The sequence below is a fragment of the Paramormyrops kingsleyae genome, chromosome 10 (assembly GCF_048594095.1).
Source record: "Paramormyrops kingsleyae isolate MSU_618 chromosome 10, PKINGS_0.4, whole genome shotgun sequence".
Taxonomy (NCBI): domain Eukaryota; kingdom Metazoa; phylum Chordata; class Actinopteri; order Osteoglossiformes; family Mormyridae; genus Paramormyrops; species Paramormyrops kingsleyae.
The window spans coordinates 27175204-27192286 of record NC_132806.1 but is presented as its reverse complement, the minus strand read 5'-3'; the positions used below and the strand labels follow the sequence as shown (position 1 = coordinate 27192286).

General features: G+C 45.5%; 3 protein-coding genes across 3 annotated transcripts; 2 read left to right on the top strand and 1 right to left on the bottom strand.

Moving 5' to 3' along the window:
* The first annotated feature begins 149 nt into the window (after positions 1-149).
* Positions 150-2675, top strand: cskmt (citrate synthase lysine methyltransferase). The gene is made up of 2 exons (XM_023797439.2): positions 150-251; positions 1234-2675. The coding sequence occupies exons 1-2, from the start codon at positions 164-166 to the stop codon at positions 1917-1919; spliced, it is 774 nt and encodes a 257-aa protein (XP_023653207.1). The 5' UTR covers positions 150-163; the 3' UTR covers positions 1920-2675.
* Positions 2288-4831, bottom strand: epdl1 (ependymin-like 1). Its single transcript, XM_023797440.2, has 6 exons — positions 4678-4831; positions 4351-4385; positions 3993-4127; positions 3693-3879; positions 3438-3525; positions 2288-2692 (listed from the first exon to the last, which is right to left on the bottom strand). Exons 1-6 carry the CDS (start codon positions 4751-4753, stop codon positions 2566-2568), a joined length of 648 nt encoding a protein of 215 aa, XP_023653208.1. The 5' UTR covers positions 4754-4831; the 3' UTR covers positions 2288-2565.
* Positions 4832-13555: 8724 nt separating this feature from the next.
* On the top strand, positions 13556-16495 carry LOC111836329 (uncharacterized). Its single transcript, XM_023797462.1, has 9 exons — positions 13556-13669; positions 13750-13863; positions 14139-14317; positions 14427-14545; positions 14870-14980; positions 15208-15370; positions 15510-15654; positions 15907-15946; positions 16128-16495. Exons 1-9 carry the CDS (start codon positions 13589-13591, stop codon positions 16493-16495), a joined length of 1320 nt encoding a protein of 439 aa, XP_023653230.1. The 5' UTR covers positions 13556-13588.
* Positions 16496-17083: the final 588 nt, after the last annotated feature.

Sequence of the window (17083 nt, the reverse complement as noted above, 5' to 3'; positions counted from 1 at the left end):
GTTTAACATGAATTCTTTTAAATATATTTTAACTCTGTGTGGAATACTCTTCCACTTGCATTTTTTGATGTTTTTAAATTGTTTGCGAGCAGAGGCTTGTTTTTTACGGACCGGTAGGTGGCGCTGTGTAACAGTAGGACGTCCCAGAAGGTCAGGCGGAAATATGGCGGTGATCATGAAGGCGCTGCTGAGCCTGAGGAGACACGCGTTTCATTATAAGCCGGTGCTCCGCCGGCATTCCAGCCTGATAAGTACGTCAGCGTTTCCTTGCACGACTTACTGTATGTCCGTGTTTCATAGCGCATGAAAACGATGCTTCCTGCAGCCCAGTTAGCTTTAAGTGCTACTTGATAAATTATATGTGGTAGATTTCGTGGATCGATTCTAAGGAAGCAGTTATATATTATCAGACCTTTTAAAACCAAGAGTCAGTTTATCAAATCTGACGGCTGGTTCATATTAATAATCAACGTAACTGAGTAAAACAACGATACTGTGCTCTAAAAGAGATATGTAAGAACACATTTTGACTTTTATATGTGCTGAGGACGTTGGACGTAACAGATGTTTTTTCGCCGTTTATGCCGAATTAGCTTTATTTACCGGGTGTAGCTACGTCTATATTGGTCTCTTCAAACGTTTGCTACACTAGCACTGTACATGATCTGAGGGACGAATCATTTCTCTTTTAGCGACAAAAGCTAGGGCAGGGGTCTCCAACTACGGTCCTGGAGAGCCATTGTCCAGCAGGTTTTCTGTCCTACCTGGCTTCTGATGAGCACCTCAGTTAAATGCCAGGAACAGGTGAGGCTCAGCAGAAGCCAAGTAGGATAGGAAACCTGCTGGACAGTGGCTCTCCAGGACTGGAGTTGGAGACCCCTGAGCCAGGGGCACATGTACATCCTTCAACCCCCATGAATTGGCAATGATTTCATGCTAGGAGGGACAAATTTGCACATAATAATGGATTTGAGCATTACAAGAGGCTGTCTAATAAGTGCTAAGTACTGGGAAACTGCATTTGCAGATGGAGTTACATACGAAACTTAACTTAATATTTAGGTTAACAAGCAGCAAGGATCTTGTAAAATCAGCTACTGGTGATCACACAGTGGGGGGAGAAATGCTGAGATTCTTTTGCAATTCTAGTTTGGGAAAACTGTTAGAGATGGAAGCAAAATGTAATGCAAGATTGGCTGTTTCCTTTCTAATGCCTCCTGTTACTTTCTGTAGCTGACTTGATAGAAAACATGGATAAAAAAGAGACCTGGGACAGATTTTATCAGGAGAACAACAGTACTAAAGATGGTTCTCAAAACCTGCGGAACTTTGAGTGGTTCTTCAGCTTTGACGCCGTCCAGAGCTTCATCCTTCCACTGCTGCAACCGCAGTCATCACATGAAGCCCCAAAGAATGCTCTGGATGTGGGCTGCGGCACGTCGGCCGTGGGCCCCGGGATTTACAGGCACTCGCCCTGGCCGGTGCGGGTCACGTGTGCCGACATCTCCGCGGTTGCGATCCGCCTGATGCAGGAGCAGCAGCAAAGCAGGCCAGTGCAGCCGGGGAACACATCCTCCAGCCTGCTGTTCCTGGAGCTGGACTGTTCCCAACTCCTGCAGCAGTTCGGCTGCTGCAGTTTGGACTTGATCGTAGATAAAGGCACGACCGACGCTTTGTTGAGATCTAAGGAGGGTCCAGCCAAAGCTGGGCAGGTCTTACAGCAGTGTCTCAGAGTGCTGCGGCCATCTGGGGCTCTTCTCCAGTTTTCAGATGAAGACCCAGATGCTAGACTCTTATGGCTGGAAAAGGAGAGTGGGGCACTGGGGGGTGGAACCACAGGGGTCAAAGTGCAGGAGGTAGGAACTTTAAGGGGCATTTCCTATTATTGCTATACAATAAGCCCCACCAGTTCCCCTTAGCCTTTGACCCATAACTGCCCAATTGTTTTTTTTTCGCATTTATTGAAATTATTGAAAGAGTTGTTGAAACTGCACACTTAAACATTTAGATATACAGTATAATCCCATGAATAAAATTCTCATTGTACGCCATGTGAGGACACTAAGATGAAGGTAATGGTACCGTCAGGTGTTTTGGAAGTTTCCAGAAGTTTATTAGCTGCTATTAGTGCACAATTTTCAAAATGTTTTATTATCTCAAATATTTTCAAACAAAAGGAAGTTTTAATATTCCAAAAACGAAGTTTCTAGTAGCTGTGATTGCTGTGGGGTTTATGAGACTGCACAATGAATCAATACTGATATAAAGACACAGAGAGAATCTCAACTGATTAGAAAAAAGAACTTTATTCATTTCACAGTGATAGCATTTGTTACAGACAGTCCACAAATGTAACTAGTAAACCTGAAGGACTATCTGGGTCCAAGTAAACAAGATGACTACAATTCATATTACACAGGTTCAAACTAATAACAAATAGTAGGCATAATTATACTTAAATCAATAGTTTTAAACTCAAATGCGAAAGAAAATGCAATCAATAGAAAGTCAGATGTGGGTCTCGTGGATTTGTGCAGATCTCCCGAACTTCTTGGTGTCCGGCTCTCAAAACAAAGCCTCAAAGAAGTCCCTCTCGGTTCCCCATTCCGTTTCCTCATTTTCTTTTCGCATGCAGAAGTCAGGAGGGATGAAGTCCTCGGGGTTCCCGATGCCGTTCATGTTGTTGAAAAAGCTGGAAGAGCAGAGACCAGTACTGCATACCATCCATATCACACTAAAACGTCTTTAGTATATACAAGTATAAACTACTGTCACTTACTGAGTGTCATTCTAGTGGATTAGAGAACTTAGAACCAAAAATACACAACCCAATGAAAAAAAAGGAGAAATCCATATACCTAGGGTAGTTTTTTTATACAAAGTAATTCTTACAGATCTAATTCCATATACATCTTATTATTTTGGGCAGTGGTGGCTTAATGGTTAGGGAAGCATACTTCGAATCCCCGACCAGCAAGGCACCACTGAGGTACCCTGAGCAAGGTACCGCCCTCAAGTACTGCTCCCCGGGCACTGAATTAGCTGCCCCCTGCTATGTCACGACACACATACGGGTTAAATGCAGAGGACACATTTCGTTGTTGTGCACTGTGTGCTGTGGTGTGTCAACAATGACCACTGATCACCAAATTCTAAATTCTTTTAGAGGATCAATTTAAGGGGTCTGTTTTTGATCTGCACTCAATCTTTAATCCAGTTCTGAAAAATATAAACAGGCATTTAAATGTGGTACTACTTTAATTATGAAAACAGTGGTTGGTTGTAACGAATGGAAAATACCATCTCGTTATTAAAACAAACCTGCATCAATTTGAGTGCCTTCTGATTGCTTATATGGTTTAATATCCCAGACAAAACCATTTAAAACATAAACATTTATCTAAAGGGAAGTGAGCTGCTTTATATAGAGCTTGTACCTTGTCATTACCCATCCAGTGCTGTTGCTGTAGTAGATGCTGCTTACTGGCAGACAGCCGAATTCAGTAAATGTAGAGAAATACTTGCCTAGGAAAGAATCAAAATAAGAATAAGCCATTATTATCAGTACAGATTCTAAAATGTCAGGGTGAAAGAGAACAAAGGGTAGAAGGCAAGATACAGTGAAATGTACATTGGCCACAATGTTTATTTTTCAGGTGTCCTCCCCTTAGTGACATCATCATCTTCCTTACCTCCTGTCTCTGAAACATTTCCAACCCAGATATTGACAAGCAGACCCTGTCCAGGGGCTGATGAGCTGCCCAGGACCACTTCACTCAGCAGTTTGGCTTCACGGGGGACCTCCATGGGGTGGAAATGTACCCTGAGTGGGATCCTCTTGCAAGAATGGTCGTGATAGGAGATGTCATACATCACGCGCTGAAAGAACGGTAGAAGGCAGGCATGTTTTACGGCCCACAGTCAGTTAAAGGCCGTCAGCTTTGCATAGGTTTCGTGATATGGGTGTCCATGCGCACTCCACTGCCTGTTACCTTTCTGAACAAGATCAGTTTGTCTGTATGGAAAGATTGGCTGTTGTTGCATCCGAACTCCCTGAAGCGCACCCTCTTCTGCAGAGCATCGTAGGTATACTTCGCTTCAGCGAAAAACTCCCCTTCGCGAGCTGACTAAACAGGAAGACAAAGAGAAAAACAAACACAAAACATGCCATCGATCTGGTTTTCCCAGCTGCGTTTAACCATTTGTCTGGCTCCTGTTTTCCATCGCGATTCATTAACACGCAACGAGTGAACCTAAGTCACGCGCCTGTGACAAGAATTGGAAGTGCGACGTACGTGTGTTAAATAACCGCACAATTTATGGTGCTGCGTGAAAAGGGGAGAAACTTACGACAGTTAGACTCCCGACCACCAGAGGCGGGGACCCTGCAGGATTTGATCATAGACAAGTTCTTAGAATATATTAAAACATTTTCCACGACAATTGTAAAATAATATGCACTAATAGCTGACAAACTTTACGCAAATGCACCTGTTCACAACACAGATAAGCCCTTGGAACACTTACATCCTCATAATAAAGGATGGATTTACTGTCAATTATTAATTAAATATTAAGTACTCATAGGTACATGTAGTTCATTAGCCTACATGTAATATAACAAAGACCAACAGAAATTGGTCCTTATTTTTAAAAAAGGCGTATCCGTTCACTTACTGCAGTGTCGGGGTTTCTGAGCCCAGACATTGACAGCCAGGCACAGGGTGATGGAGACCAAAGCCAGGGTCTGCATGGTGGCTGGTGACCAGTGCGAAGCTGAAACCTCCGCTTCTGCCGTTAGTTCGGCTACAGCTGCTTTATATGGCGCTTCCGGCTAAACTAGGAGCGCAATCCGCATTCCATGTTTTCTGTTTTACTAAAAGGGAGGGAGCTTCTTGCCTCGATGTTTTCATCACCGTAGCCAGGTAGTCTGGAAGCCTTGACATGTAACACTTGGCGTCATTGGGATAAAGCCTATGGCATGGACGTGTTTTTGACTGCTTTACTAGAATTTCTTCAGTATTAACTGATTTACACGATGGAACGTTGCTGCTCAAACAACTGTATATTTAGACGGGAAGTATGAGTGATACGCATGTTGTCTGTTTTGGGATGTTTCCAGGGGTGGGAGTTTAACTTCGGTAACATTGTAGCAGGAGGATCCAGCTATAAAGCCAGTGGCGGATTTCGAAGGGAGCCAGTCACATGTGAGAAATATCATAGGAATCTGCAAAATCACTGTCATATGATTAGGTCAGGGATCATTTGCGTGAGAAGAACCAAGCATTATTTAAAAAGTAGGAACGGGAATGATTGGAAATGACTGAAATCTCCATTCAGAGTTTCTCTGCGTTTCTTATTCATCTGAAATTAAGCTGCACGCTAAATACGACCATGACAAAGATTTAACTAAGGTTTTTAAGGTTTAACTAAGCATTATTGTGGAAACAGCTGGCGGTAACGTTTATAAACAATTAAAGAATGTTACAAATACCATATATTGGACGATTAATCAAGTAATTGGAGCAGCAGTTCCTCAATCTCTAAAAATTGTAACTGTTTCCACAATGTTGGACAATATTGTAAAATAATAAAATAAAAATTGAAAAGTAAAATTGTATAGCCTAGCTACTTGCATGTTGAATATCCTCTTTTATTTTGTGTGTATTGTCTTAACATTTGTCACCTGTATTCCTTGTAACCGTCATCATGTCACCACAACAAAACCCTCAGACCTGCAGCGACCCTGGTGAATAAAGTGTCTCTTTTTGAATGAACCGTCTGTTGGACAGTGTGACACGGTGGTTCTGTAAGGAGCAGTTTACTCTCACACCTAAGAATTCCTTTTTGACTCTGTGTGGGGGGCGGGGTTCCCAGGTTTCCTCTGTGTTTATGTGTGTTTCCTCTACACTGTCATAAAAAGATACCAATTTGTACCTTTATTTGTCACTGGGGCTGTACCCTCAATGGTGTCCAAGCTGTAGGTAAATTTACCTTTTAGTCTAATTTAAGGTGAGAAATGGACATCCCCAAAGTACAAACAACATTAATGTACTCCCAGTGGTACAGAAATGTTGCTCATAGTCCATTTCTGTATCTTAAAAGGTACTTTTTTAAGGTACAGTGACAAGCAAAGGTACAAATTGCTTCTCTTTTTATGACAGTGCGGGCTTCTGGTTTCCAAATGGTGCCTCTAAAATGCAGTGGAGTGTGATTGTGTCCATATGCCCATAATTCAGTAAATAAATCCAGGGGCACCCCTGCCTGACACCCTGGGTTTCCTGAGACAGGATGTGTACCGGATACTGGACAATGGGCGCATGGAGGGGTTGCTTGGCAATAATTGGAAAATGTTCTATCTGGCAACAAACACTCAAACAACGTATTTGATGGAAATGTCATAATTTTCCAGTGATGTATTGCATGTAGTCTTTCTGTCACGCAAAGTTTATCTCGCAGATCAGTGGGCAGATTGTAAACAGCTGATTCATTACCTCTTAAAACGAGTCCAGCCACAATCCCAGTCACATGATCACAGTAGTTCCTGTTGTGATTCCTCAGTTTAAAACAAGAGAATGACTTTCAGCATTGAATTGAATTGATTCCTTTATTGTCATTGTATAAGTACAATTAAACTGAGAAGGCAACTCTGCAGCTAATAATACAGCAAATATATAATTAAAAATAAATATTAAATATAGAATAACCTAAGAACACAAGTGTACGAATACGGACTGAAACATAAATGAAAGAGGTGGCATTCACTTTCATGGTCATTCAATGTTATACTTCTGATTGCAGTATTATTAATAGGGTTAGGGTTATATGCACCAAACAGCTATTATGCTTAGAAAGCAGTGTTATGTCTGTAGCAGTACACTCAGAAAAAAGAGTAAAATAGTGTACCTTTGCTTGTCACTGGGGCTGTACCCTTGTAATTGTACCCGTCATTTGTACCCTTAGCTGTAGGCAATTATACCTTTTAAGGTACAGAAATGGACTCTGAGGAACATCCCAAAGGTACAAACAGCATCAATGTACCATCAATTGCACAGAAATGTTCCTCAGAGTCCATTTTTGTAGCTTAAAAGGTATAATTGCCTACAGCTAAGGGTACAAATGGCAGACCCTTTGGTAGACTATATTGCACGTTATAAACAGGCAGAGGGTTGCTGATTCAAATTTAGAGATCAGTGTTGACACACCACAGCACACAACAACGAAATGTGTCCTCTGCATTTAACCCATATGTGACATCGTGACATAGCAGGGGGCAGCTAATTCAGCGCCCGGGGAGCAGTGCTTGGGGGCGGTACCTTGCTCAGGGTACTTCAGTGGTGCCTTGCCGGTCGGGGATTCAAACCAGCAATCTTTCAATTACAAGTATGCTTCCCAAACCATTAAGACACCACTGCCCACGGCCCCCACTGCCCAAATCTCAGACTTGATAGTGTGACATCACCATTGGCCCCCTTAAGCAAGACCTTTAACCCCCAATTGCTCCCAGAAAGGTTTTTGAGGGGTGGTTCAGTGGGCTAGGAATCTGTGCCGGTGATCAGAAGGCAGGGGCGCCGTAAGGGGGAGGAAAGCTAGGACGATTCCAAGGGCCCCTGAGTGACAGGGGCCCTAAAAAATTTGGAAAATAACTGGATTGGTTTGGACTGGGGGGCCTAATATGATATGCTTTCATGGGGCCCAAAATCTCTAGCAACGCCCCTGTCAGAAGGTCACTGGTTTGAATCCTAGGTCGGCAGACTGTTGGGCATGTGAGTAAGGCTCTTAACCGCTGATTGCTCCAGAGGTGCATGATAAATGTCTGACCCTCCATTCAGGCTACAAGTTTTGCTCTCACCTGTACGTGTATGTAAGAGTAAGAGGGGATATGCAAAAACAATCATTCCAAAGTACCCAATACTCAGACTTGTAAAAATGGCAAATAAAGCACCATTTCATTTTATTTATAGCTGTTTCAGTTTCTACTCTTACCATGGCTTACTTTTACTTCCCTAAATACAATCACATGCAAGACATAAGAACATAAGAAAGTTACAAACGAGAAGGGGCCATTCAGCCTATTGAGCTCACCTGCTGGGAATTTAATAATTAGAAAATTTAATAAAATTTTAAGGCCAAGAATCATTCCTGTAGCCCTTGTTAGACCACTCCTAAAGTAGAAATGTCTTTTTTCACCCAGACACAGTATTCAAGGAGAGGTCTGACAATGGAATTATATAATCTTAACATTACCTCCCTTGATTTCAACTCAACACACCTGTAGATGTGGCCCAACATCTTGTTTGTCTTTTTAACTGCTTCTCCTCATTGGTGAGAAAGTGAGACACAGAAGTGTTGATTTACACACCCCACCTTTCTCGTAATCAACTTCCTTAATTTCAGTTGAACCTATAAAATATCTGTGCTGTATATATCTGCCCCCTACATGGATTACCTTACATTTGTCTACATTACATTTCATCTGCCCTATGTCACCCCAAGTCTTTAGTCAAGTCAAGTCAAAGTAAACTTTATTGTCATTTGGACCACACAGTTTGAGAGTGCACAGTAGAACGAAATTGCGTTTCTCCTGGCTCAATGTGCAAAACAAACAAAAATACTACAGGCTACACACAATACATACAATACAATACAGAACTACACGGAGACAACTATTCAACACAGAGGTAAATCTCGTGCTGAGTAAATAGTGCTCAAAGTTAAAATTTGCACCGAGTCAAAATATTGTACAGTCAAATATTGCACAGTGTCTCACAGTTGCCGTATTATAGCACAGAGTGTAAGTCCAGATTACTAATAGGTAGTAGCAGCAGAATATAGTAAATATGAAAACATGTTTTAGTGTGTGTTATGGAAATGTTTCATTATATGAATATGTAGTGCATTGTTCACAATAGAATATGCAGTGCATTTATTAAAGTGAGTTTCTTTAGATTAAGGTCCTGCTGTAACATCTCTGCTGCTAACTCAGAATCTGCTACACCTCCTAACCTGGTGTCATCAGCATAACCAGTTAACGTATAAAAGAGTGTCAATATTTTTTTATATAAATTAGGAATCATAATGGTCCTAAAATTGAACCCTGGGGTACCCCACTATGGATACAGGTCCATTGTGACATTGTGTCTCTAATAACTTCCTGCTGCTTTCTGTCAGCTAACCAATGTTCAATCCAGCCTGCTACAGTTTCTAATATATCTGCTGCTTTGAGCTTAAGCAGGAGTTATTTGTGAGGGACTACATCAAAGCTCTTCTAGAAATCTAAATAAATCACATTGTGGGCCTTGTTTCAATTAATTTCCCCTGTTGCACGTTATAAACAGCCATAAAATTGTGGGTTCCAATCTCAGGATTGGTAGTTTGACAGTTATTTTTCTCTTTGCCACCATACAAACCTCAGAAATAACTTGTTTTTCTGCCTGTACTTGGTCTTAGAACTTTTATTTTTTATCAAACTTATTTTGACCTCATTCAATAATGAAAAAATGTCAAGATGAACTGTTTACTTTTTCTTCTAAAGCAAGTCATTGTGCAATTTAACACATTTCTCTATAACCTACATTCTACTTGTATTATTGTCACATAGAATAGTACATGTCACGCCTGGTTCGTATAATCCTCCTGTGTGCCACACCTCCCTCGTTAACCTCATGTGGAATCCCTACGTTCTATGTTTCCTGCCATTAGTCTGGTGTATTTCAGTCTGCGGTCAAATCCATTTGCCCAGTCATATCATTGACGTTACGTGTTTTCCTGTGCTCCATGTAGGATTGACTCCTAATAAACCCTGTATTCCCAATCTTCCGTCTCCCTGCTCCTGCTTCCCCTTTCCAATCGTGACAGAATGACACGACTCCTCAAAAATTCACCCCCCTCCCCCCCCCCCCCCCCCCCCGACCAAGGATTTATGCCTTGGTCTGGTAGAAAAGGTGAGTTACTGGCTTGCAGAGCCGAAGTCCGGGAAGATTCCATGGCTTGGACACTGGCAAGCTGAAGCCGGGACATCTTAGAGGGGATGTCCCTGGCTGAAGATGCACATCTAGCCAGAGAGGTGCGCGAAAATCTCCCGCAGCTGCTGCGGAGGTAGCCAAATTAAAAACCCATGCTACTAAGCCACCTGCCGCTTCACCCTCCAAGCCCCCAGAAGCGTCCCGGACTCCACCGCAAGCTGCCAATCGGAGGAAGAAGAAGCGGAGAAATCAGAAGTCCGAAGACAAACCAGTGATCTTCTTGGGGGTCGACTCTATCTCCGCTGTCTGCCCTGCTACGTGTCGGGAGGAACTCCTCCCGATTCTGGATCCGGCGAATGTTCGGGCAGGGCGGTAGCCTGAAGCTGGTCCGTCTGCCGCTCCGCTGTCAGCATTGACAGCTGGCCCGTTGTTTGAGACGCACCTGGCTCTTAAAGGGGCCATGTCTGTTGGGAATGTTATCCCGCGGATCCCCAAGTTCCTTAAACGGGCAGCGCCCGCAGCCAAGACGCGCACCCCAGCTCCACCCCCCACTGTTCCTGTACCGGTAGCTGATGCTCCGCCCCCCTGCTGTTCCTGTGCCGGTAGCTGATGCTCTACCCGAGGTTCCCCTGGGTCCCCGTCTCTCGGTGTGTTGGTCTCCTGGACCGGATGGGGACACCTGCGCAGGAGTCGTGTCCTGCCCACCTTGCCCCCTGGCTCGCCCTCAATCTCTTAGGCTGTGGCTCGAGGGGCACCTGTGGGTCCTCCGGCTCCCGCTCAGCTGTCGCCTGCGGGTCCCCCTCCGATGCCTCGTTGGTCGCCTGCAGCCCTGCCTCCAACGCCTCATCGGTTGTCTGCGGGTTCCCCCACTTCAACTCATCAGTCACCTGTGGGTCCCCCCACTCCGACTCATCGGTCAGCTGCACCATCACCAGCTGTGGCTGCGCCATCGCCTGCCGCGGCTTCCCCTCCCTCCTCGCCTTCGCCAAGGTCCCCATCGCCTTCCTCCTCGCCTCCCCTGGTGCCCCCTCCTTGCCTCCTTCACCTGTTCCTCCGCCTGCCTCCTCGCCCCTATGAGGTCCCCTCCTGCTCCTTCCTCGAGTTCACGGAGGGAACCTGCCTCCCAGTCGGCTGCAGCCCCTATGGCTGCCACCTCTCGCCCACTGGGGTTTCCTCTGGCTCCCCGTTTCCCCTCGTCTGCCTTCCTGCCCTCTGGTTTTGTGCCCCCTGTGTCTGCTCCTTGTCCCCCCATTCCTCCGTTCACTCCTGGCCCCTTTGTTCCTCCCGTCGGTGTTCCCCCCATGTCTCCTTTTTTGGTGCCCCTGTGCCTGTTTGCTTTCCCCGTTGTTTGTCAGTTGTTGTCTTAGTTACTGCCTTTGTGTCTGTTCTGTGTGTCTGTCCTGTTCCCAGTGCCCCGTTGATGTTTTGCTATTGTTTTCCAGGTCTCCTGTCCCCGGTCTTGTCCCTTCGCTCCCCTTGGGGTGCGCCCATAGTGCGCACTTTTGGAGGGGGGTTCTGTCACGCCCGGCTCATACGATCCTCCTGTGTGTCACGCCCCCCTCGTTAACCTCGTGTGGAATCCCAACGTCCACCAGCTGTTCTACGTTTCCTGCCATTAGTCTTGTGTATTTCAGTCCGCGTTCAATTCTGTTTCCCCAGTTGTGTCATTGACGTTACATGTTTTCCTGTGCTCCGTGTAGGATTAACCCCTAATAAACCCCGTATTCCTGCTCCTCTGTCTCCTTGCTCCTGCTTCCCCGTTCTGATCGTGACAGAACAGATTTGATGACGCATATTTTTCACGAGAGTGAGAGTGTCTCCCTGTGTTGCACGAGTCTTGTCCTGCTGTCCAAAGATATGCAGAATGACACTCTAAGTCTCCCATAGTGTGTGCTCTATATAACTTGATGTAGTCTTACCTTTAATCGGAGGTGGGTAGTAATGGGAAGTAATACAACATCCCACTTTGTAAATTGAGGAACCTTTTTAATTTTTTACTTTTTTTATTGAATGGCTTGTTGACATGTTGAGTCATGATAGAACGTTTTGCAAAGGTCAATTTAACGTAGACATGCAGTTCGTTGCCTGCTTATTTGTCTTTTACATTGGTTGACTGGAAATATACGGGGAAAGTGGCACCTACTGGTAAAAATAAAAAAACACGGGGAATAGAAATAATCATTCTGGTATTAATGGAAATATGTATACACTGCATAAAACCTTGACAAAGCAGAGTAAAAACGCAACAGAAAAAGTTTAATATTAAGGCTTTTTTATTTTTCACGTTTACACACCCAAAATAAAACAAAACACGTAACATTGTATTTACAAAATGAATTTTCCTTAGCCACCGGGCAGAAAAACACAGTAACAAAGTAAGACCTTATCGGATCTTAATGCACATCACTATTGCACATCACTATTGAGGATGCTTGCGTCAAGTAAGTGCTGTAGCACTATAACAGCACACATAAAATTACGTTTTCTTTAAAATGAACAAAATCATTCGCTAATAAATATACTTCTGACTATACAAATAACTTATCTGACTAAATGCAGATAAAGGGTACATGAAAGTAAATCTGCAGGAAAGTTCCTTATAAGGAATTTAGATTAAGTCGCTTATCTGATTCTGAGCTCATAAAGTCGTTTAAATTTAAACTTGCATAAACTAACAGCCTCCCCTTGTTGGTAGGCTTTTGGCGCAAACTGCTCCTGCGCTAACCTCGGCTCCGCACAAGGCGTTCATTCACCGGCGTATGGAGACCTCCGCAGGTCTCAGCAGAAACCCTATAAGGGCGCTGATGACGCGTGCTTCGGGATTCCCACACGCCACGCGACGTTGAAGAGCCTTGCTGCCGCGTCATTCGCCTGGCTGGGACCATTTGAGAAGTGGTCGATGATGCCCCCTCCCCCCCCCCCCACACACACACACACTCTAGGGGGAGTTTGCTGGGCGTCCCTGCGATTGGTGAACAGGTGGGTAACATCGGGAACATCTTCCGTCACCCCTACTACCTCACCACTTAGTCTGCTATGAAGGGACGTGGAAGCTCCTGGACAGACGCTGAACTCATCCCACGGACCTTATATAACAAAACGCACGGCGAGGGAAAGAAAAGTGTAACTACAGTGGTTTTCTATTCTTTATTATGAGACAATATTTTCAGAGAATTACTGGAATAACTACTTTAGATAGTAAATGACATTGATTTGGTTTATTGATGACTGTGTAAAATATTTTATGGAAGTTTCATACTAGATAATTGTCTGAAATGGGTGCTCCAAAATTTGCAGTTATATCTTACTCGGGAGCTGCAAACTTTGAATAAATCAGGTTGCACCATCCGTGTGATAATTAAGAGGTAACACTGTTACCTCTACATAAACAAACACATACATATATGTTCAGTACATAGCATTAATTACTGAGTGAATTAAAGAGATTTGTGCATTGTGATGTTCGGTGTAATCCACGGGATGAATGTCAGACCGAAGGCAGACTGAACGCTAACTGAGCGTGGCTGATCCCAATTACGCAATATGACCACTAGAGGGCACTGTTTCATAGAAAAAGAATTCACCTATCTGCTGTAACTCTACATTATATAATAAATTAATGGATGCGTGTTTTCCTTTCCAGCCCGGCGCCGTGGGTTGGATCCGCTCCCATGAATCTGGGCGTCTTTGTCGTACTCCTAATGGTGAGTTGTTAGCACTTTGTTCCCAGCGCTTTTCCAAAGTGGCAGTTTTCGTACAGTGTCCTTCTGCGGTGCTCCCTCAGGCAGGCCATGCCCTGGGCGTAGCTGAGTCCGGCTGTGATCAGGCTCAGTTCTTGCATGCCAGCGGCACCTGTATGGACTGCCCCACATGCGGACCAGGACAGCAGCTCTCAGAGGTCAATCACACATAGACACCTTCCTATTGATCGATTACTGCTCCACTGTTGTTCTAAAGGGGCTACTGTTACCGGTTATTGGATATTACTTGGCTCACTGGCAGAACCGTTTGAAATATAGCTGGTAATTTGATACAGCCATGAGTTGAGCCACCACGCCCTCTGCTGGAGAAAACCATGTTAGAGCACTGATAGTGTTTTCTTTGAACACACCCAATGTGGGTTAGCTAAGCTTGAAGGCCTTGTCTCACATACACCACCCCCCAACCCCCCAGGACTGTGGATATGGTGATGGTGGGGGTGGGCACTGCGAGGCATGTGATGAGGGGGAGTTCAGTGCCGATACGGGCCTCGCCCCCTGCTGGCAGTGCACAGAGTGCACCCTGCTGAACCGTATGGAGCAAAAGCCCTGCACCCCCACCAGCAACGCGGTTTGCGGCCCCTGCTTGAAGGGGTGAGTGGGGGGGGTGGGGCAGCACCGAAAAACAGCTTCCAGCACTGTGCCAGAAACAGCCTCAGCGGAAACAACTGACAGTGATGGACCGCACTTATGCACCCCCCAGGTTTTATGAGCTGAAGAGGAAGAACAGAGTGATGGAGCCGCTCTGCATGCCTTGCCTCAGCGCCTTTGGCGGGGTCCGGAGAGATTGCCTGCCCCCTGCCCCCAGGGCAGATACGGCAGGTGAGCAACACTGATGCAACGTGAACACATCAAGCACAGCTTATATGACCTGCAGTGGCTGCACCTGCCCGCAATATTTACTGTTTCCATGCTCATAAGCCATCATTCGGGAAGGTTAGTTATTGTAGATCCGTCATAGTTCCTCAATAACTCGAATCGCCTCTCAAATTAAAATCCCAGGACCGGCTACCACCATTTCCAGCATGAGGTCGCAAAGATATTCAAGAAGAACTGTGCGGAGCCATATTTTATTTCAAATCCTGAAATGCTTCGCTGATCTTAGTGTTGGCTGATCTCACCGTTGTTTGTGGCTCTTGGGTCTAGGGGTGGAGCCAGTTGCGGCTTCAGTTGCTGTGATTGGCTCATCATCTGCTGCCACCGCCTTCTTCCTAGTGCTGTTGCTGTGGGTGTTGCTGTTGACAGTGGAGAGACTCAGTGAGTATAGCGCACAGACACTCAGACAGATACACGCAGTTACATCTCTACACACACAGCCCCTCCAATCAACTCCATCCGCTCTCTTCCTCTCATGTCTAGAAACAAACATCAACCTCCAGATCATACGCAAGCGCTGTTATTTCCTTCCATCAACTATTTCATAGCTCATTGACAAATCATTGTAACCCTATACACCAACCTTCTGTCTGATTCGGATGAATAAGATAAAAGGTTCAAGCTTGTCTCACGGCCCAGAGGGTTGAATGCTGGATCTCTGAGAACGCTCCTTCCATGTGCCATGCCCCGCACCACGCCCAGTGCCACACCCGTAGCCTGTGGCATGACTGAGGAGGAATTAGAGCAGCAGAATCCATGTGACACCTCCAGGTACACTGTTTGTCTGTGTGTGTGTGGCGGGGGGGGGGGGGGGGGGCGTCGGCAGAGAATGGGAAGGGAATAGGGAGATTCCAGGATGAATGCATGGCCAAGGTCAACATTCCTGTGTGTATCTATAAAACCCTCAAAGGAGAACTCTCCTGAACCAAGAGGAAGACGTACACACCCCTGCTATTGTCATTAATGTCACCACGAACATCAAGCCTGTCAGTCAAGGCCAGGGTGAAGACTGTGAATGGGAGAGGCCAGAGGAAAGCCCGTGGTGCTTGAAGGAGGTAGGGCATGGAAAATTACTCAGTGGATTCTCCTGCTAACAGGTGCACCATCTTGGTGTAACACATGTACAATCATCTTACTCTCCAGTAACACTTCTTTGTCTGTGTCATGTTTCTGGACACAGAAAAAAAATGCGAGCATTCATTAGAGCCGTTTGAATCATCATTAACTTTAATAGCTCTACAAGGTTATGAACTCCTCACCTTGTTGTGTGTGTGTGTGTGTGTGTTTGTTTATGCTGTTTTCTGCAGATGCAGAAGAAGCTACAGGAAATTTCTGCAATGACTGCAGGTAGGCATTCTCCCAGTCAGGCAGCATGGTGGTTAATGGCACAGAAGGTTCCAGAAGGGTCCTTGCTGTAGTACCATAAGCAAGTTACTAAATACATGTGTCTGCAGCAGAAATATAAGGCAGGAGACAGGGAACCCCAATACAAGATGCCAACTCACATTGTGACATTGTCGATGTCAAGGTCAAATGCTGGAGGAGCTGGATTATGACACTGTGCATGAGATGTCCCTGCTGATTGACGCTGGGCGCCGCCGGAGCGGCCTTAGAAGGCTGGGCCGTGCCCTTGGGGTATCGCCTGAGGTACTGGCCAATGTCTGTGGCTTCCAGGAGTTGTTCCAGTATCTGAGCACCTCAACCAGTACTCTGCTGCCTCAGCTGGCAGAGGCCATCGCCTCTCTGCCCCGCCCCGACCTTGTGGCCAGGATGCACCAGTGCCTACTGGCAAGGAACGGCCTACAACCCCAGGGGGTGCAGGACGGAGGCTCCCCGCCACCCAAGGATGAAGGTGTCCTGGGGCCCTCAGCCTTGACACGTCCGCCAGATACCTGACAAATTGGACATATGTCTAGCTATGTTTCTCTGGTCAGTGCACAATATCGTGGATGGTTAGGGGGGCGAAGGCGGGTGAAGGACAACTTCTCTGTCTGGGGGGGACATTTCTGAGGTACATTTCATTGCCTGAGGGGTAATTCTTGGTCATCCTAGTCTTTGTAAACCAACCTTCCGTGGTGTTACTAAGTCGCACAATCAGCAAACCTTATATTTAGTCAACTGGAATAACAGAAGTTTAACAAAGTGTCACATTACGTAATAGTTTTGCTTAGCAGATGCTGTTACATTTCAGTAAGGTGGCTAGGTGCTTTGCACTGGGGAATGACAGCCAGACACCTCCAGCAACCCTGTAACGTATTTAATCCCCCATACTACCACGCCACCTACTGACCGCGACAGCTTGAGTGTATCTCGATGATTTTAGGACAATGACCTACCTAATAATTCCAGTGCCACTAATTGGTTAAAATCCTGTGGCCCTCAGCACCTCCTGCTTGAGTGTTAAATAACTGGTGGGCTCCTGAATTATTTAGCCCCATGTAACCAAGCCCCAGAAGCAATGAGCCGCCCTGTGTTTGCCATTAA